The sequence below is a fragment of the Elephantulus edwardii genome, unplaced genomic scaffold, assembly GCF_000299155.1.
Source record: "Elephantulus edwardii isolate Elephantulus edwardi_28Jun2011 unplaced genomic scaffold, EleEdw1.0 scaffold00068, whole genome shotgun sequence".
Lineage (NCBI taxonomy): Eukaryota > Metazoa > Chordata > Mammalia > Macroscelidea > Macroscelididae > Elephantulus > Elephantulus edwardii.
The window spans coordinates 16082336-16103083 of NW_006399818.1; the positions used below are offsets into that span (position 1 = coordinate 16082336).

The following is a 20748-nucleotide window of genomic DNA, read 5'->3' on the forward strand; positions in this document are numbered from 1 at the left end:
AAAAAAAAAGTTTAACCCCTTTTATTTAAGAGATGCAAATGAAACCAAGGCTTTCTTTAAAAGACTTTTAAGTCTCTTGCTTATCAAATTAGCAGGAGAACTGGTTAGTGCTGAGTGCTCTCTGTGTCTACCAGCTACTTTTAACAGTTACCAGAACCCCTGCTGTTAGGTGCCAAGTTGGCCATGACTCAGTGACCCCCAGGTTCAACAGAATAATGATGAAATCTGCCTGATCGACAGCACCCTCGCCTGGTGAAGCCCGTGGCTGCAGTCACTTTATCAATACATACAGATGTAAAAATTCATTGTATGTTATACTTTAACTTAAATAAAAAAAAGGTTTCTTTTCCTTTTTTAAAGCTACTTACCCCAGTTTGCTGGAAAGTAAATCTCTACTCCTCTTTGAGGAGCCCAGCCTGCACTTGATTTGACGAAGCTTGGATGGAGGCAGCTACTGGGAGAACCGAACTGTTTCTGCTGAGATGGATAAATGTGTCCAGACGTGCGAAGCACCATCTTTCTATGGCTTTCTAACAGTTTTATAGCAGACTATTAGGCCTCAGGGCTTTGGAGCAAAAATTTCCTTCAGAAAATACCTATTCCTATATGTTAACTGTGTATCAACATGGTGGGAGCACTGGTGGTGGCACAGTTCAAATCTACCAGCTGCTCCCTAAGAGAAAGATGGAAAACCTGTGTGGTTTACACACTCTGAAAACCTGCTGGAGGTTTTAGACTCATAAATTGGTTCCAGCTTACTGGTATATAATGGAATCATTATCAATTGTCTTACAATGTTGTTATTGTTGTTGTTATTAGGGGCCATCAAACCAATTATGATCCATAATGACCCAATGAACGGTAGATCTGAACCCAGTCCTACCCTGTGCCATCCTCACACTTCCTGACACACTAGAGCCCATCGCAGTCAGGGAACCTTGCAATATAGTTTGTATTATTGTGGCTGCATCTACCAGCATAATCCAGTAATACCAGAAGAATGTGTATTTGTGTTTTATTGACTGAACAAATGCATTTGACTGTGTGGATCATAACAAGTTTGGGCTGACATTGAGAAGAATGGGAATCCCAGAGCACAGAACTGTGCTCATTCAGAACCTATACCTGGACCAGGAGGCTATTGTGCAAACAGCAGGGGAACACTGCACAGATTAAAATTAAGAAGGTTGTGCGTCAGTGTTGTATTCTTCATATCGATTTAATCTGTATGCTGCGCAAATTATTTGAGAAGCTAGACTCTTTGAAGAGGAATATGGCATCAGGATTGGAGGGAGACTCATCAATAATCTGCATTATGCCCATGACACAATTTTGCTTGCTGAAAGTGAGGAGGACTTGAAGCACTTGTTGCAGAAGATGATGAATGCAGCCTTTGGTATGGATTGCATTTCAATGTCAAAACAAAGATTCTTACCACTGACTGATAGGCAGCATCATAATGGATGGAGAGGAGATTGAAACTGTCAACAGCTTCATCTTGCTTAAATCCACAATTAACACCCTTGGTACCAGCAATCAAGAAACAAGGAGATGCAATGCACCGGGAAAATCTGTAGTTAGGGACCTTTCCAATTGTTGAAGAGTAATGATAGCAGTTTGAAGACTAAGATGTGTCTTATTCAGGTTGTAGTCCAATCACTTGTTAAGCATCTAAGAGCTGGACAATGAATAAAGATGACAGAAGGAGAATTGATGTCTTTGAGATGTGGTGTTGGAGAGCACTGAACATCTCATTGACAGTCAAGAGCACAAACAGATAATCTTGGAGAGGGTTCAGCTGGAGAGCTCTTTGGAGGCAAGAATGATGAGACTTTGCCTCATACTTTGGGCATGTTGCTAGGTGGGGCTATTTCTTGGAGAAGGACATGATGCTGGGAAGGGTGGAGGGTTGGTGAAGGAGAGAAAGAAGCCTGACCAGGTGGATCAACACGGTGACTGTTGCAAAGGGCTCTTGTCTGTCAGGAAGTGTGAGGGTGGTGCAGGACAGAACAGGGCTCAGATCTATTCATACTGGGCTCAATGGCACCTAACAACACTAATCTACCGACGTGGAAAGAAAGACAGTGAGAAATTGCATCTAAGTCTTCCACAGTCCCAAACAGTTTCTTTCTCCCACTTGGAGTGTACAATAAATGTTTGGGGTTGGGGTTTGGGGTTTTTTTTCATTCATTCATTTATTCACTTATTTATTTTAATAAAAGTTTACAGAGACTTTGGATTTCCATTCATTCATTGTTGTACTTTTCTCCCTGTTCAGCCTCCCCCCACCCCAGCTTGCTCTTCTCTTTGAAAAGTAAAATAATGAATGTTTGTTAAATTGACCCTGACTTTTCTTGTTCAATTTAAGCAACTCTGTTTAGAAAATCTTCTGAGTTCTAAAGGAAAGGACAGTTTTACTGGTAGACTTTCCCTGATAAGTTATTGCCTGCTTTGTGGTCACTGTTGGTGGTGACTGACTGAAGAAGGGCCCTACAGCTCAGAATTTCCTGATGAGGCACCTTAAGTTTTTCTCTTTCCTAAAAGGGCAAGTAAAGAGATAGATAGATAGATAGATAGATAGATAGATAGATAGATAGATAGATAGATAGATAGATGATGGATGACAGATAATAGATGATAGGTAGGTAGATGATAGATAGAGAGAGAGAGAGAAAGAGAGAGAGAGAGAGAGAGATGGCTTTTTTAGAAAGGCCTATGGGGACAGCATACTTGTCCGGAGGAGTCTTCCTAGTTCTCTGCTGCCATCTCGTGGCCACTACTGGAGCCCGCCTCTGGGTAGACTGTATTCCAGGCTAGAACATCCCTGAGTTCCACTCACTGCACCAAGCAGTCCTGCAGATCAGACAATCACAGGGACAAATGGCCTGAAGCAATTTTCCAAGGTCTTAGAATAAGTTAAGTGACGGCCTGGTGTTAAGATCAGCCATACCTAGCTGCCTGTGCCACCTGTGCCACAATCCCTGTCAAAGGGAGCTTTGTTGTTTGTTGTTAGGTGCTGTCGAATTGAGTACAACTCACAGCGACCCTATGCACAATAGATCTGAACCCTGTTCTATCCTACACCATCCTTACACTTCCTGACACACTGGAGCTTATTGCAGCACTCACGGTATCACTCCACATGGTTGAAGGTCTTCCTCTCCTTCGCCAACTCTCCACCCCAGCATCATGCCCCTCTCCAAGGAATAGCCCCTCCTAGCAATATGCCCAAAGGATGTGAGGCAAAGCCTCTGAGACATACCTGTTCTTTGGCCGTACGTGAGATGTTCAGTGCTCTTCTCCAACACCACAGCTTAAAGGGATTATTTTTTCTTCTGTCATCCCTGTTCATTGTCTAGCTCTTAGATGCAAGTTATAAGAAAGACAATGGCCTGAATCACACACCTCAAACTGACATCATTACTCCTCAACAATTTGGAGAGGTCTCTAACTGCAGACTTTCCCAGAGTTATGTCTCTCCTTATACCCTGAATGCTGGTACCAAGGATGTTAATTGTGGATCCAAGTAAGATGCAGTTGACAGTTTGACTCTCTTGTCCATCCATCATGGTATTGCCTATCAGTCCAATGATAAGAATATTTTTCTTGACATTGAGATGTAATCGATACTGAAGGCTGCATTCCTTGATCTTCTGCAACAAGTGGGTCAAATCCTCCTCACTTTCAACAAGCAAGGTTTTGTCATCTGCATAACACAGGTTATTGATGAGTCTCCTTCCAATCTTGATGCCATATTCCTCCTCATAGAGTCCAACCTCTCGAATAATTTATTCAGCATATAGAAGGAGAATTGATGCCTTTGAGCTGTGGTGCTGGAGAAGAGTATTGAGAATACCATGGACTGCTAGGAAAACAGATTTGTCCTGGAAAGGGTTAAACCAGGTGGCTCCTTGGAGGTAAGGATTCTGAGGCTCCGTCTAACATACTTTGGACATGTTGTGAGGAGAGACCGGTCCTTGGAGAAGGACATCATCCTTGGGAGGGTGGAGGGACAGCGCAGGAGAGGAAGGCCCTCTATGAGGTGGATTGATTCAGTGACTTGGGATAATTGGGATGGGAGTATCAGAGACAGTGCGCGATTGGCACAGGACAGAGCAGAGTTTAGGGCTGTTGTACATAGGGTCGCTATGAGTCGCAAGCAACTCGATGGCACATAACAACAACAACAACAATAGATTGAATAGGTTTGAAGAGAATATTCTCTCTGGTGTCTTAGAGGTAAGAAGTTATACTTTCAGCCCAAATATATGCAGTTCAAAAGCACTAGCTGCTCCACAGGCGAAAGGTGGGTAATCTCCACTGCGATTTACTGCCTCTGTAAACCCGCTGGAGGGCCAGCTGTGAGTCACTTCTAACATGAAGGTATTCAACAGCAACACACCACAAGCCCAGCCTCTGGGCCTATTTGGATCCAAATTTCAGCCTAGCCATTTATTTAGTTTCTCCTTCTGTAAAATGATGATCAAAGCATTTCCTTTCCAGCATTTTTATAAGGAATCAATAATATATATCAGGTATTTATACAAACGCTCCCTAATTGTGCACTAGTTATAAGGATAATACGTGTTGTGTACCCTCAAGTTAACACCTCATAGTAAACCTGTGAAGAGCAGATAGTAGAAAATATTTAGTGAAACACAAAGCATGTGAGACGAAGCTTCAGTATCCTTGCCTGTAAGGAGCGCCCCGGCTGCTCTTCCTCCAAGACAGACTGGTTCCGTGGGATATTCTGCTCTTCAACCCCACAGGTCAAAGGCATTGATTCCCCCTGCCTCTGTCATCCTTAGTCATCGTCTAACGTTCAGATGCATAAGAAGCAATTGAAAAGACCATGGCTTGGATTAAGCACATCTTGGTTTCTAACCTGCCATCCTTGCTCTTTGGCACCTTATTGTTGTTGATAGTTACCGCTTAATTAAATATAACTCATAGCGACCCTGTGAATATGAACCCTGCCCTATCCTCATCTCTGGTAAACTTGAGGCCATTGTTACAGTCACTGTGTATCTCATCAAGGATCTTATCTTCCGCTGACTCTACACCTTTCCAAGCATGATTTCCTTTTCCAAGAACTGGCCCCTCCTAACACCAGGCCCAAAGGATGTGAGAGATGAACCGTCACCGTCCTTACTTTCAAGGAAAGGAACACATTGACTGTACCTTCTCCAGGACATGCTTGTTAGTTCTTTTGCCAATCCATGGGATATTCAGAGCTCTTCTCCAACACCATAACACAAAGGCTTTGATTCTTCTAGACTAGCATAGCCTTTGACCCAGGAATTGTAAGAATTTATCCTAATTAAGTGTGACTTTGTTTTCAAGTTTGTATAGATGATTTGACATTACATTCAAAATAACAGAAAGCAAATATAAATGTCCAGCAGCAGAAAATGCTGGATTACATTCTCCCGGATACGCAGAAGTATACATTTATTGACATATAACAATGCTCATGATACAGTGCTAATTGAAAAAAACTAAAAAGGTTACAGGTATACATGGCATGTTGTTGTTGTTGTTATGTGCCATTGAGTCACTTGCGACTCATAGCAACCCTATGTACAAGAGCCCCAAACGCCATTCTATCTTGTGCCAACCTCACCGTCTCAAACACACTTATTCCCACCACTCCACTCACAGAATCGATCCATCTCATTGAGGGTCTTCCTCTCCTGCACCATCCCCCCACTCTCCCAAACATGATGTCCCTCTCCCAGGACCAGTCCCTCCTTGCAACATGTCCAAAGTATGTCAGACGAAGCTTCAGAATCCTTGACTCCAAGAAGCATTCCAGCTTCACCCTCTCCAGGACAAACCTGTTTGTTCTCTTAGCAGTCCATGGTATATTCAACACTCTTCTCCAGCACCACAGATCAAAGGCATCAATTCTCTTTCTGTCATCCCTAGTCACTGTCCAACTCTCTGATGCACAGCACGTAATTGCAAAGACTATAGCCTGGATCAGGCGCACCTTAGTCTCCAGCCTGATGTTGTTGCTCTTCAGTCCTCTTGAGAGGTCCCTCACAGCTGACTTTCCCAATGCAATTCGTCTCCTGATTTCCTGGCTGCTGTTACCAAGAGTGTTGACTGTGGAACCAAGTAAATGAAAACTGTTAACTATCTCAATCTCTTCACCATCCATACTGATGCTGCCAATTGGCCCCGTGGTGGTAATCTTTGTTGTCTTGATACTGAGCTTCAATCCATATTGAAAACTGCAGTCCTTGACCTTCTGCAGCCAGCGCTTCAGGTCCTCCTCAGTTTTAGCAAGCAGGGTTGTGTCATTTGCATAACGCAGGTTGTTGATGATTCTTCCACCAATCCTGATGCCACATTCCTCCTCATACAGCCCAGCATCTCAGATGATCTGTGCATTAAGCTGCATGAAATAAGCCAATCACGAAAGGTCAGAGTGCGTGAGTCCACTGTTTAAATGGAAGATTTACACACAGAAAGAAGCATTCATGGATGGTTATCAGGGATGGGAAAGCTCTGCTTTCAGAATGCTCTACACAACCCCAATTCTCTCTGATTAAGCTCTCGTGCAGTACGTAGGAAGACAGATCATTTACTTCACTACCAAGTGCTGACAGGAGAGGATGGAGGGGAGCCACTTACCCACATTGTAGGGAGAGGAGGTGGGATAAGTTAGAGTGAGGCAAAAGGCTAACGTGGTGCAACTGGTTAACATCATCCACTGCTAACTAAAATGTTGTAGGTTCAAATCCACCCATAGGCACCTCAGAAGAACGTGATCTACTGGTAAACAAAACCAACAGTTATCGAAACCCTTAGAGAGCAGTTACACGTGGTGTCACCCATTTTGTTATTGTTGTTGTGTACTGTCAAGTCGGAACTGACCCATAGCTGACCTTCCCAGGTTTTCAGAGGCATTAAATAGCACAGGAGGACATTGCCCATCCTTCTGCCTAGGAGCAGTTGGTAGATTCAAACCATGTACCTTTGGGATTGGAGTACAGCTTCTTACCACTAGGCTAGGAGAGCTCTCTCTTAAACCAGACTCTGGCTTAATTTAGCAAAGCATGGTGATGGGTTCATAGGTTATATCAGCAGAGGGAGATAAAGAACCCTGAAAGTGTCGACATCTCCCCTCAGGTGATAATCAGATCACAGCTGTACCCTTTAACAAGCTAATCAGTGATCTGAAGGATCAGTGTTAATCTATTTACCTAGTGGTAACTTAATCACCCTGCGGGCTGTGGCCCATTAAGTTCTCATCCAACCCTCTCAGGTATTTTATGAATCTGAGAGAGTCTCTGATTTTAATCAACTGCCAGATATAGAAACTCAAGCCAGTAAGAACCTTCTAGAAACTCGCTGCCGAGAAGAGTTCTAAACCTGGGTCTTTTAGCCATGGTGACTCCCTTGAGGATGTTTGTACAGCATTGTGCCTGGGGACAGAAGTGAGACAGAGGGGGGTGAGGGGCGTACCTCTGAACAGATTCTTGTGAAGAGAAGCGTGGCCCAAGATGCTATGGAGACAGAGCCAAGTAAAATCTGTTGGAAGGACTGACATGCTGGTGTCTGCCAGCCCGTCTGTCATTCCAACTTTTGATAAAATGGTATTTTAAATCACATGGAATGAGCCAAAATGCTTCATGTAAAAGTGGCTCCTTTATAAGGTCTTTTGTCATTTTACAGTTAAATGAACTGTCAACTGGGCCCCAGAGAACATGCATCTTAGCCTAGAACTTCAGCAGTGCTGAGCTGACTGTTCCTCAGGTGACAGACATAAAGTAAAACTTGCTCGCAGGTAAAGCTGCCTCCATTGACCAGCCCTGCTCCCTCACCCTCAGCTCATTCCTGCCGCAGAGCTTGGGGTTTGGTTTTTGCTTTGTTTCTTCCCCTCCTGGTTAATGGCTGAATTACACAGCTGACATGTACCCTCATAAGGGCCCCGCCACAGGCAAAGAAAATAGAAATGTTACTATGAAAGGGAGCTTCAAGGTTCATGACTTTGTCCATCTTTCAGCGAATTCTGTGATTCATAAACTCAACTTCTGTACACGGATGGTGGTGGTTACCCAGCTGATGCTTTCTGCCTGAGACAGGGGATCTGTGAGTTCCCCAAGGGTGTGACGGTCCCTACTGCATGAGCATGGACCCAGGCCTAACCATTCTGGTTGATGCATTCTTATAGCATCTTATGAAAGAGGACGTGAATCCCCGTTTTATACCTGCCAAACCTAGGCGCTGTCGTAGTCTGCAAGCAGTTTGTCCAAGATCACACAGTCAGTAATTGGCAGGACCGATATGTAGAAAAATGAAAGGTGTCTCCAGAGAGATGTGTGAGCAAAGCCACCTGCTCCGTGTGCTGCTGCCAGTTCTCACCAAGGACCCCAGTCGGTGCTGCGGTACCAGCCACTGTGCCCAAGTGACGCCCAAGAAAAGCCATCGAGGAATCCTTGAGAGATGAAAGGGGTTGTAGGGAAATGAGGGCATTCAACTAGCTAACTTATCTCGACCTATTTTTAAAATAATGATGGGGAAAGAGTGAATTGTCTACAAATGAACATAAAAAACACAGTGAGTGGTGCTTACATTACTGCATTGAATCCTCATACTCTCCTGAGTCCGGGACTAAGTACAATCTCCATTTCACACACAAGGAGTCGGAAGCTCCCAAAGTCACCTACAGAGGAAGACGGGATGATATGAACCAAGAAAAGTCTTCTCATGCCATCGATTTTCCGCTACCTCAAATTGTAAAGTTGGCTTCGGAAACTATTTACTAGAATCTAAATACTTCACAGCCATAGAGCATCTCATTAAATTTTGTATGTTCCTAAAACATAATACGTACTTTACTGTGCTTTGATTTTTTAAAAATAGATTGAATGTTTGTCGCAACCCTATATATAAAACATGTCTGTAGGCACCGTTTTCCCAACAGCATGTGCCCACTTCGTGTCTCTGTGTCCTATTTTGGTCACTCTTACCATTATTTCAGACATTTTCATGTTGTTACTGCACACTAGATAAAGAGTAGTGTAAACATAAATTTAAATGAACGGGGAAACAAAGCTACACGGACTCACTCTACCAGGAGAGGCACTCGACTGTGGTGCAATGTGACTGAACGCACAGTGTTTCTGAGGCGGCCTGCATAGCAGCTTGGACCGTGCAGGACTCAATAAATGCTTGTGGGTTGGTTACCCATGACAATATTGTGAACAAATAGAACATTTATTGATCTTATTTCCAAATAGTAGTTGGAATATTTATTTATCTTATTTCCAAATAGTAATAAGTATGTGGAAAACTACTTTGACATTCCTTACAGGCTACATTGTTCATTGAGAACAAAATGATACAAAAGGGTGTGGTGTTTTGGTTTGGTATTTTGTTTTGTTTTTGGTGGGTTTTTTTTTTGTTTGTTTTTTTGGTTTTTTTTAGTAACTCCCTATGTTTGGCTCAGAGGTTAAAATTTGTACTGCTTATACAAGGTGTCAACAAATGCACCCATTGTCTTGTAGCTTTATGACTTAGTGTTTTCAAACAAATGGTCTTGCTAGATTAATCCTGGTAGGGAAAAAAACCCCATTTGGCATTTGTTGTTGTTGTGTACCCTTGAGTCTGAACCGACCGATGGCTGACCTTCTGGTGGGTTTTCAGAGGCAGTTAATCACACGGGAAGAGATTGCCCATCCTTCTCCTGCAGAGCACCTAGTGGCCTCGAACCACATGCAGAAATATGTATAATAATATAGTCAAAACCCAACCACTGCAAATCATTTTAATGTATAAGCAGAATATTAGAAAAAAATGGACTAAAAATAAGTATCTTAGAAAGTATGGCACAAGAGGCATAGTGTGTGGCCTGACCCCGCTGACGGTATCTGTGTGTGCTGGGCTCTTAGCAGACACCTCCTCCACGCAGCACACCCAGACTTCTTCAGCTGTGCGGAGAGCAGGGACCAGCGCTGTCTGCCGATTGGTCTAATACTCCAGCGTCACCGTCTTGGTTTTCAGATATTCGTTTAGAGCTTCCTCACCTAGGTAAGAGAAGAGCAGTTGATGGGTCACTTTGAAAGGTGGGGCACAGCTATAGCCACCGAGAGAAAGAAATGTGGTCTTAGGGGCTTGTCAGATTTTAAGTACAGATGGATCACCTGGGGACTTTGTTAAACTTCTGGTTTGGATTTTTTTTACATCCAGGGTGGGGCCATTTGCATTATTAACTATTCATTGGCAATGCTGATGACATTGGTCCCTGGACCACACATTGGCTGGTAAGGGCCCAGGCCAACTATCTAAAGATCAGAGTGTTGGTGGGGTCAGCTTGACCCACCAGTCCTTTACTGTCATGCTTGAGGATGAACTCCTTGTCTCATGGTCTGTTTAGGTTGAACACAGGTGACTCAGAAACTCTTCTTATTAATATCGAAGGTAGCAGAACTGAACACAAAGAAATGTTAAGATCATTTGGCTTAATCTTATTTTAAGATAAGAAAAATGCAATTTTCCTGGTTTACATATTATGTTAGAAACACAAGATAGGGTTTTTTTTTAGAAAAAGAAAATATGTCTGCCTCCTCTTTTAAAGTATGTTTATTTTGAGCATAGCTTGCGACTGGTTTACTCCAATTTGGTTCCCTCTGGGAACGTGAATTTCCACTTGAGATACATTGAATCTGAATCTATAGTTTAACAAGACCTCCAGATGAGTCTCCTGTGTACACAAGCGGTTTACAGCATTTGTAGGTAAATTCGAACAGGTGCCTAGAGTTCCTGTGTGGACTCGCTTCAGCCCAAGACAAGGCTTGAAGGTTTTGCAAAGCTTTAAAAGCACCAAGTGCTCCATAGTTGAGTGGACTTGGGGGTAGGGATTGCATAATAATGAAAGAGTTTTACTTTTCAAGAAGAGTGAACTGAGAGGCAGAAGGTGAGCAGGGAGAAAAGTGAAACCCTAAGTCTCTGTAAACTTTCATTAAAGGAATTTTTTTAAAAAGCAGCACGTGCAGCAAGTGAAGGAGATTGTGAAGAAGTTGTTGCAAGTAAGTAAGGTGGACCCAGTCTTTCAGAATGAGGGCCAATTTACGCAGCATAGAAGAGAAAGTAGGAATTGTCTGGAAATTGGACGTTTGTAACCTGGAGACTGCCTATACTTAGAAGGAACAGTGTCACTGCCAACAGGGAATAACATTTTGGACTTCTGACAGGCCATGTCTGAATTACCAGATGCTCAGGAAACCTTGCCAGGCGCAGTGTAGCCTGTGAGAGACAGCTAGAGAGCTCTGAGACAGAATTCATTCCTGGAGCAAGCTGATCCTCTCCACGCATTTTCTTCACTTGCTCTCCTTGACCTCTATGAAAGAGCAGTGCCACGCCAGGCCCGTATCAGACGGGGAAAACAAACATGTTTTGGCCAAAATGTACTGTGTGAATGCTATCTTTCCTTTCTATGTTCTTCTGTTCTTCTTTTAAAAAGAATTTTCTCCCATATGATTTGTTACTTTACTATATGTGTAGTAATTTAGGAGCAGAGGCTCAATAAAAATATTTACCATTTAAAAAAATATAAGGAGGTACCAGTTCTTGGAGAGGGACATCATGCTTAGGAGGGTGGAGGGACAGCGAAGGAGAGGGAGACCCAGGATGAGATGGATTGACTCAGTGACATGGGTAAAAGGAGTAGGTGTGTCAGAGATGATGAGGTTGGCTTCAGGATAGAGCAGGGTTCAGAGCTGTTGTTCACAGGGTCACTATGTGCCGCAAGCGACTCAAAGGCACATAATAACAATTCCTTTTCAAGCCAGATCTGCCAAGTCGAAGCACCCTTCACAGTAAGCCCCGTGTGCTGCCCTGAACAGAGGCTCGTCTGTAACATGGCAACAGAGGAACGCAAAGCAGGAAAACAGAGCCGTACCCAAGTCTTTTCCAAAACCAGATTGTTTGACTCCACCAAACGGGGCCGCCACGTCCGTCTTGTTGTAAGTGTTAATAAAAACCGTTCCTGCTTCTAGTCTCTCACTCACATACATAGCTTTATTTATGTCTCTGGTGAAAACCCCTGAGGCCAGGCCGTACTCCGTATTATTTGCTCGCTGCAACACTCCCTCGATGTCCCTACAAGATAAGTTTTTTAGGAGAACATTACATTAAACGTAAAGCAAAACAGGCTCATTTTTGTCTTCTCTCTCCCCTCCCTGCTCCAGGCCATTTCTTCCACGAGATGCAGGGAAACCTTGCTGCCAGCCTGCTTAAATTTTTAGAAAATTTTCAGCGAAATAGTCCACCTCTAATAGGCTATTTTTCATATGTACCTTGGAGAGGGACATCATGCTTGGGAGGGTGGAGGGACAGCGCAGGAGGGGAAGACCCTCTGTGAGGTGGATTGATTCAGTGACTGGGGTAATCGGGATGGGTGTGTCAGAGACAGTGTGATTGGCACAGGATAGAGCAGAGTTTAGGGCTGTTGTACACAGGGTCGCTATGAGTCGCAAACGATTCGACGGCACATAACAACAACAACCATGTGATGTGCTTAAAACTGGGTCCCCAGCCATCCTCAGTTTTCTTCAAAGAATTTTATAATAGATCTCCCCACCTCCCTTCTCTTTTGGTCTCATTCTGGATTTATTCTCGGGGCATCGCCTTAACACTCGAGCTCTTCAGATTTTGCACACACACAGCTCACAGCGCCTCTGGGGCTTCACTTTGAAGTCTTACTAGACCCTGGCCCCAACCCTGCACCACTGTAAGAGGCAGGAAAGTGGGGGACCAGGCTGCCTACGTGACCTTGGGCCAATGGCTTCCTCTCCCTTAGTTCTGTTTACTTTTGTGAATAATGCAAGGCCCTGTCTAGCTGTGGTGAGGATCACATGAATGAACCAGCAGCGCAAGAAATCAGATAAATGCTCCGTAGAAATGCTTATCATCTAGAAAGCTGAGGTGGCTTAGTGGTGGGGATTTGTGCTGCCAACTCAGAGTCGAGTGGTTGGAATCCACCAGCTGCTCCACAGGAGAAAGATGGTCAGTCTCCTCCTGTGTGATTTATAGCCTCTGAAAACATATGAAGTAGGCTAAAGGCTCAGTAAAAATTGGTTCTAATTAGGGAGCATGTTTTCTCCCCAACTCAGAGCTTCGGGAGAATGAACTATATACACAGTGCTGGCTTAATTGTACAAATATTTGTGCTCTACCTCCCCAATGGACTTGAAGCACCTTTACAATATTTTTCAAGTTCTTTCCTTTCTCAGCTATTTCCTCCCTTCCTGCCTCCCGCTCTCCATATACACTTAAAATGGCAATTATATTAAAAAAATAAAATTTAACCAACTAAAAATCTCATCATATCAGTCATTAATGGATGCTTAAAAGCAAATACATATCTATATTGATTAACAAAAGCTTTCTCTTCTAATTATGAAGCCAGTAATGTTGATGATAGAAAATAATATGTTCATTGTGAAAAATGGAAGTTTCTCAACTTTCCACTTTCTGTGTAACACCTGGTGGAAGGAAGACTTTTTAATATAATCAAAGCCTAAATTATATTGTGAATGAAGAACATACCCATTTTGGAATTTAGAAATGACCATGATAGGCCCAAAGGATTCCTCTTTGGCCAGGTACATGTGGTCTTCCACATCCGTGAACACTGTCGGTTCCATAAAAAAGCCTATTTGGAAAAGAAAAAGGAAGAATCTCAATGCTAGGACAGTTGTTAAGTAATAGTTCTATTGTTTAATGATATTTATTTTTTCTCCTCTCTGGGTCAGTAAAAGCAGGAAGACTTTAATTTTTCTACTTAGTGTTATAATTTCTAGGTTCTTTTTAAGTGTTTTTATTAGGAAAATTGGTGTAATAGGTACAGCTCTGTAAATTTATGTAATTATGTATATATATGTAAAAGACTGTACAATAGCAAGCTCTGATTGCTATGCCGCAGAGAGCTTGACAGTGACTAAGGATGCCAGAAGAAGAATTGATGCCTTTCAGCTGTAGTCCTGGAGAAGGGTCTTGAATATACCTTGGACCACCAAGAAAACAAAGAAGTCTGTATTAGGGTGAAACCAAGTTTCTCCTTGGAGGCGGGGATTTTGAAGCTCCTTCTCACATACTCTGGGCATGTGGCCAGAAGGGACTGGTCCTTGGAGAAGGACATCAAGCTTGGAAGTGTGGAGGAACAGCACAAGAGAAGATGACCCCAGATGAGATGGATTGATATGGTAATTGGGGCAGTGGAATTAGATGTGTTGGAGTCAGTGAGACTGGCTCAGGATAGGGCAGTGTTCAAAGCTGCTGTACATAGGGGTTGCCATGAGATGCAGATGATTTGACGGCACATAACAACAGTAACAACAACATATCAAAGTAGAGAAAATAATTGCCAGCTAAACACTTACTCATATTTTGCTATATTTTATTTGCTTTCATGATTTTCCTTACTGAATTTTTTAGAATTTATTCATTGTTGCACATTTTCTCTCCCTTCCCTTCTCCCTTCCCAGCCCACCCAACAATGTCCCCCTTGTTCTAGGTTTTTCTCATGCATATAATGCTTAATCATATATTCCTTTCAAATAGTTCTGTCCCTCATCTGTTCTAATGCAGTGCTCACTATCTATCCACTCTTCCCTAATCCCTCTCCAAACCCCTCATCATAATGAAATATTTTAAAGCAAATTACAAGTATTTCAGCACGAATCTATAAAATACAGCAAAATGTATTATCACATCAAACAAAGTTATAACTAATTCTTTATTCCTCGTTTCCATTTCTCTGATTATTTAAAAAAATACCTTTTTTAAAAAAAATAGACTTTATTTTTTTGAATTGGGATTTAAGTAAATTCCACACATTGTATCTAGTTGGGCTGGTGGGGGATCCTAAAATTCCCACTCTGGCTGCCTGCAGAGGCTTTGAGCTCAGAGCATTCTCTGAAAGAGACGCTAAGAATTCTCTTTGCCAGTCCTTCTCAGAGGGGCCTTCTTCCTAGTTCTGAATCCACAGTAGCTAAGATTAAATCTCACTGTGCTAAGAATCGAGATGTGTAATGTAAGTTGCCTATCAGAATGATTTCCTTTATAGTTAAAGACCCGTTACTCCATTTTGTTATTTAATTTTCAGACCCTTGTAAATGTGCATGTTTATTTCACTTATGGAGGAGGAAAGTGCTCATAAAAAACGTGTGGTCAAGGATGCCACAGCTTAGAATAGTCAAGGTGTTGTTAGGGACCATTGAGTCAACTATGACACACAGTGACCCTGTGTACAATACATCAGAATCTTGTCTCGTCCTGTGTCATCCCCATGATCTCTGCCTTGCTTAAACCCATTATTGCAGTCACTGTGTCAAACTGCTTGGCAGCATTGTGATGGATGGTGAAGAGACTGAGATTGTAAACAGTTTTAGTTTGCTTGCTTGGCTCCACAATCAATACTCGTGGCACTAGAAGCCAGAAAATCAAAAGACATATTGCATTGGAAAAGTCTGCTGTCAGATCTTGCCAAAGTATTGAAGAGCAATGAGGTCATTCTGGAGACTAAGGTGTGCCTGATACAGGCCATGGTCTTTGCATTCACTTGCTATGCATCAGAGAGCTGGACAATGACTAGAGATGACAGAAGGAGAATTGATGCCTTTGAGCTGTGGTCCTGGAGAAGAATACTGAATATACCATGGACTACTAGGAGAACAAACAAGTTCATCCTGGAGAGGATGAAGCCAGGCTGCTCCTTGGAGGTAAGGATTCTGAAGCTCCGTCTGACATTCTTTGGACATGTTGCAAGGAGGGACCAGTCCTTGGAGAGGGACGTCATGCTTGGGAGGGTGGAGGGACAGCACAGGAGAAGAAGACTATGAGGTGGATTGATTCAGTGACTGGAATAATGGGGGTAGGTGTGTCAGAGACAATAAGATGGGTACAGGATAGAGCAGGGTTTAGGACTGTTATACACAGTGTCGCTATGAGTCGCAGGTGACTTGACGGCACGTAACAACAACAACAACATGCTGATCCATTTCACTGAAGGTCTTCCTCTCTTTAGCTGACCCCTAAACCTTTCACAGCATAGTGTGTTTTTCGAAGGACTTGCGCCTCCTGACACTGTGCCCAAAGTAGACGAGACAAAGTTTCACCCTCCTCAGCCTCTAAGGAGCACCCTGGCTGCTCTTCCTCCGAGAAAGGTTAGTTTGTTCTTTTTGCAATCCATGAGGTATTCAGTAATCTCTGTCAACACCACCATTCCAATTTAACTCCTCTTCAGTCTTCCTTATTACTGTCCAACTTTCAGATGCATGTGAGGCAACTGAAAAAAAGGGTCATGTAGGATCTAAAAATGAATTTATAAGAGCTCAAGGACTGCAGCCTTCAGTATGAACTAAGGTTCAACGTCAAGAAGACAAAGATTCTCGCCACTGGACCAATTGGCAGCGTCAGGATGGATGACGAAGAGATTGAGAGTGTTCACAGCTTCACTTTGCTCGGCTCCACAGTCAACACTCTTGGCACCAGCAGTCAGGAAATCAAAAAGCGTATCTCAATGGGAAAGTCTGCCGTTAGGGACCTCTCAAAGGTACTCAGGAGCAACAGTGTCTCTCTGGAGACTAAGGTGCGCCTGATACAGGTCATGGTATTTGCAATCGCTTGTTATGCATCAGAGAGTTGGACAATGACTAGGGAGGACAGAAGGAGAGTGGATGCTTTTGAGCTGTGGTGCTGGAGAAGGGTACTGAATGTACCATGGACTGCCAGGAAAACAAACAGATTCATCTTGGAGAGGATTAAACCAAGCTGCTCCTTGGAGGCAAGGATTCTGGGGCTTCGTCTGACATACTTTGGACATGTTGCCAGGAGGGACGGGTCCTTGGAGAGGGACATCATGCTTGGGAGGGTGGAGGGACAGCGCAGGAGGGGAAGACCCTCTATGAGATGGATTGATTCGATGACTGGGGTAATCGGGATGGGTGTGTCAGAGGCGGTGCGGTTGGCGCAGGATAGAGCAGGGTTTAGAGCTGTTGTGCATAGGGTCGCTATGAGTCGGAAACGACTCGATGGCACATAACAACAACAACAACAACCACACTATTTCCTTTTGAGGCAACATGGTATGACAATAAACACTGTAACCATCAATTCCAACTTGAGAAGTCAAGAGACCTATAAACCTTGTATGGAAGTAAATGATCTCACCTGGCCTTTGGACTTGCCTTCCCCCATATACCAAGGTGGCCCCCTCCTTCTGTCCAGCTTCACAGTACTGCAGAAGCTTTTCCAGGTGAGCCTTGTGATTTTGGGGCCCATGGTCAGTAGATCTGTCAAGTGGATCACCGATTTTCATCTTTTTAATCTCTTCTACCTGTATGTCATCCGGTTTACAAAACACAATTCACTGTTAATAATAGCTCCCCTTGACTGAGTTGATACTAGGTAGTAGGTGTTAGATTAAGCTCTTTGTAGTTATGTCATCATTCAGTCTTTAGAAAAACACTGGAAGTTGCTATTTATGATTTGTCTTACAGATGAAGAAGCAGAAACATACAGAGGTTAAGTGACTTACTCAATGACACCTCACACTCACTGCCTTGGAGTTGGAGACTCAGGGCAGATTTTCCAGTAGAGGCTCTGAATCACAGGAAAGGAGATTGTCCATTATTCTCCCACAGAGGAGCTGGTGGACGTGAACCTCATACCTTTGGGTTGGCAGCACAACTCCTGATCACTAGCCCACCAGAGCTCCCTATACACTGTGGAGTATGTGGCCTTAAATTGAAGGTCAAAACTTTCACTGTGCTTCAACAACATGAACTCCTGCACTGTGTTCAAGTTTGCTTGAATGCTAATCCATTACATTAGCAACTTGAAGTTCTGAAACTTTTATTAATACTGTATATTTAAACTTTTCATGGTAAAATAATTTTTCAAATGGCCATATCGTTAATCTTTTTTTCTTTCTCTGCAAATGTGTCCCAAGTGTTCTTGAGAAATTTTGATGGGATAGCATGTGGGAAGAATTGTTAAAATATTCAGATGAAAGTAAATCTATGCCGTACAAAGTCCATCAATGACATGTCTGTAATAGCTTCTTGTGCTCCTTACTTATCTTAATTTGTCTGATTCTAGTGAAAGCAAAGAATGGTTGTTACTGTGTTACCTGTCAGGGCCATGAACTTGAATTCAGGCTGGCGGGAATCCCCAAGTGCCTTGCCCAGGCTCCTGTGCTGGGCCTGAAGCTCTGAGCAGGCAACACCTTGTTTGCCTCATTCTCCTGTGTGTTCCCAGCATCTAACACAGTGTATTTGGTAGCTAGAAGGTGCTCAAGAAATAGTTATTGAATCAATGAACAAATATAGATACATGTATACAAAACATGTTTACTGATGGACTGGATATGTCAAATCCTTGACTTTTACAGCATCTACAACTCCAACAATGTGTAAGAAATCCCATGCCATCTCGTACTATAAATTGGAATTCTGCCAAGTACAACTTGAACTAGACTGTGATAATCAGGAGTAGACACTGTCCTCTTGATTGCCCCTCGCTATCTCTCCAAATTCCTTCCTAGAGCTCCTCTTTCATTAAGACATTTATGTTTGCTTTTTGAATTCAAGAATTGGTTCTGAAAAAAGAAAAGATGGATTCTGATTTAATATTTATAAGCAAATTCATGATTACTATTATTATCCTTATTTCGTCATGCAGGGAGCTCTGGTGGCTTAGTGGTAAGAAGTTGCACTGCAATCCTGAAGGCATATGGTTTGAATCCACCAGCTGCACTGCAGGAGAAAGATGGTCAATCTTCTCCCATACAATTAACTGCCTCTGCAAACCTGCTGAAGTGTCAGCTGTGGCTCAATTCTGACTTGATAGTACACAACAACAATGACATAATGTAGCACAGTTTATGCTTTTTTTTTGCCACATAATTCAAAACCATGAATGTATTTTAGTCTCATTTTTATGGAAGCCTGATTAATCTATCAAATGGCCATTAGCCTCATATTTATGGAGGCATGATCAATTTAAAGGAACTATTACTTGATTTTAATTTGTAAGTATGTCAATATGCAGCTATAAGAGGTAAGGATTATTTTATAAAAAAACATATGTACACTATTGTCATCATATGGGGGAAAGTATTAATAGTCCAGGAAGTGCTTTTAAGGTAAAAACAATTTCTAGATAATTTGTTGAGCTGTTGAGATGACTTACCACTCTTGTCACAAACTCATCATGGATGGATTCTTCCACAAACAACCTCCCAGCTGCAATACAGTTTTCTCCTTTATTGAAAAATACTGCTCCCATGCCCTGTGGAAGCAGAAGAGAAAACGTTTTTTAACATCATTAGTGGACTCAAGATTGTTCTACAATTGTACACATATAATCTGGACAACAGCAGACACCATAAAAAAGCTGTTAAAAAAAATAAATCTCCTTGTTAATGAGAAATGCTCGGACATACTAATTTGTGACCTATCATGTTTTCTCAATTTTTTTTCAACCCAAAGGATTTTGTTTCTTATTTACTCCCTCTTTTTTGGTTCGTTGTTGTTGTTGTTGTTAAGTGCCATTGAGTAATAGGTGACTCATAGCGACCCTATGAACGAAAGTCCTCGACACTTGTGTGACTTTCATCCTTTCTCCACGTTCATAGGGTTTCCTGAGGCGAGCTATTACGGAAGTGGATGCCACTCCTGCTTCCAGTTTGGTTCATCAGCAACTTAAAAAGAATTGTGTAATGTTAAGACGTTACTATTAAGGGACAAATTTGGTGTTAAAAAAAAATCTAGTTATTTCCTAAACTAAAATGTAATACTTAGGTACCAAATTTTACTTTGAAAGTGCCATTTATATGAATCATGAACTTTTAGAAAACCTTCACACTACACAGACAAATCAAAACAAAATTATATAGTTTTGCATTGGGAAAATCTGTTATCAAGGACGTCTCTAAAGTGCTAAAGAACAAAGATGTCTGTTAAAAGGCTAAAGTGTGCCTGATTCAAAACAGGATATTTTCAATTGTTTCTTATGCATCTGAAAGTGGGACAATGAATAAGGACAACAGAAGAAGAATTGAGGTCTTTGAATTGTGGTGGTGTTGGAGAAATATTGATTATCTCAAGAAATGCCAGAAGAATGAATAAGTCTGTCTTGGAGGAAATGCAACCAGGGTGCTTCTAAGAGATAAGGATGGTGAAACTTGGTCTCACATACTTTAGGCATATTGTCAGGAGGGGTCAGGGCTTGCAAAAAGGCCATCATGCTGGGAAAAGTAGAGAGTCATGCAAGTGGAGGAAGACTTGACAAGGTGGATTCACACAGTATAACAATGGGCTCAAGTTGTGAGGACGGAGCAGGAGAGAGCACAGTTCAGATCTGCTGTTGATAGAGCCGCTATGTCAAACAGCAGCAGTATCTGACAACAACGATGGGGAAAAAAGAGAAAAGGCATCTATTTTAAGAAGAAAGTGTGGGGAAATAGTTTTGTTTTTATTATAATTAATATTTTTATAATTCATATACTTTGTTATTTTTAATTTTATACTGATTTATTTACAAAGTTTGAATATATTGTCTTTCACAAAAGATCCTTCCCATTTCCTTCATCCCATCCACCCAACAAATTTCATATTGTTTTTCATGCATGTACACTGTGTTCCATATTGTCCTTCATTTACATTTTGTTCATTTTTATTGTTGTTGTTGTCGTCATTGTTATATGCCATCAAGTTGCTTGTGACTCATAGC

The 20748-nt window shown here is 42.2% G+C and overlaps 1 protein-coding gene across 1 annotated transcript in view; it reads right to left on the reverse strand.

The window, feature by feature from the left end:
- Window positions 1-9981: 9981 nt before the first annotated feature.
- ALDH1L2 (aldehyde dehydrogenase 1 family, member L2) overlaps window positions 9982-20748 on the reverse strand; it is a 71593-nt gene continuing 60826 nt past the window's right edge. Inside the window, exons 19-23 of the mRNA XM_006888558.1 lie at window positions 19207-19305; window positions 17185-17350; window positions 13561-13666; window positions 11912-12111; window positions 9982-10037 (exon numbers count right to left, since the gene is read on the reverse strand). Coding sequence (XP_006888620.1) covers window positions 9982-10037; window positions 11912-12111; window positions 13561-13666; window positions 17185-17350; window positions 19207-19305 — 627 coding nt within the window. The remainder of the gene's footprint in view (window positions 10038-11911; window positions 12112-13560; window positions 13667-17184; window positions 17351-19206; window positions 19306-20748) is intronic.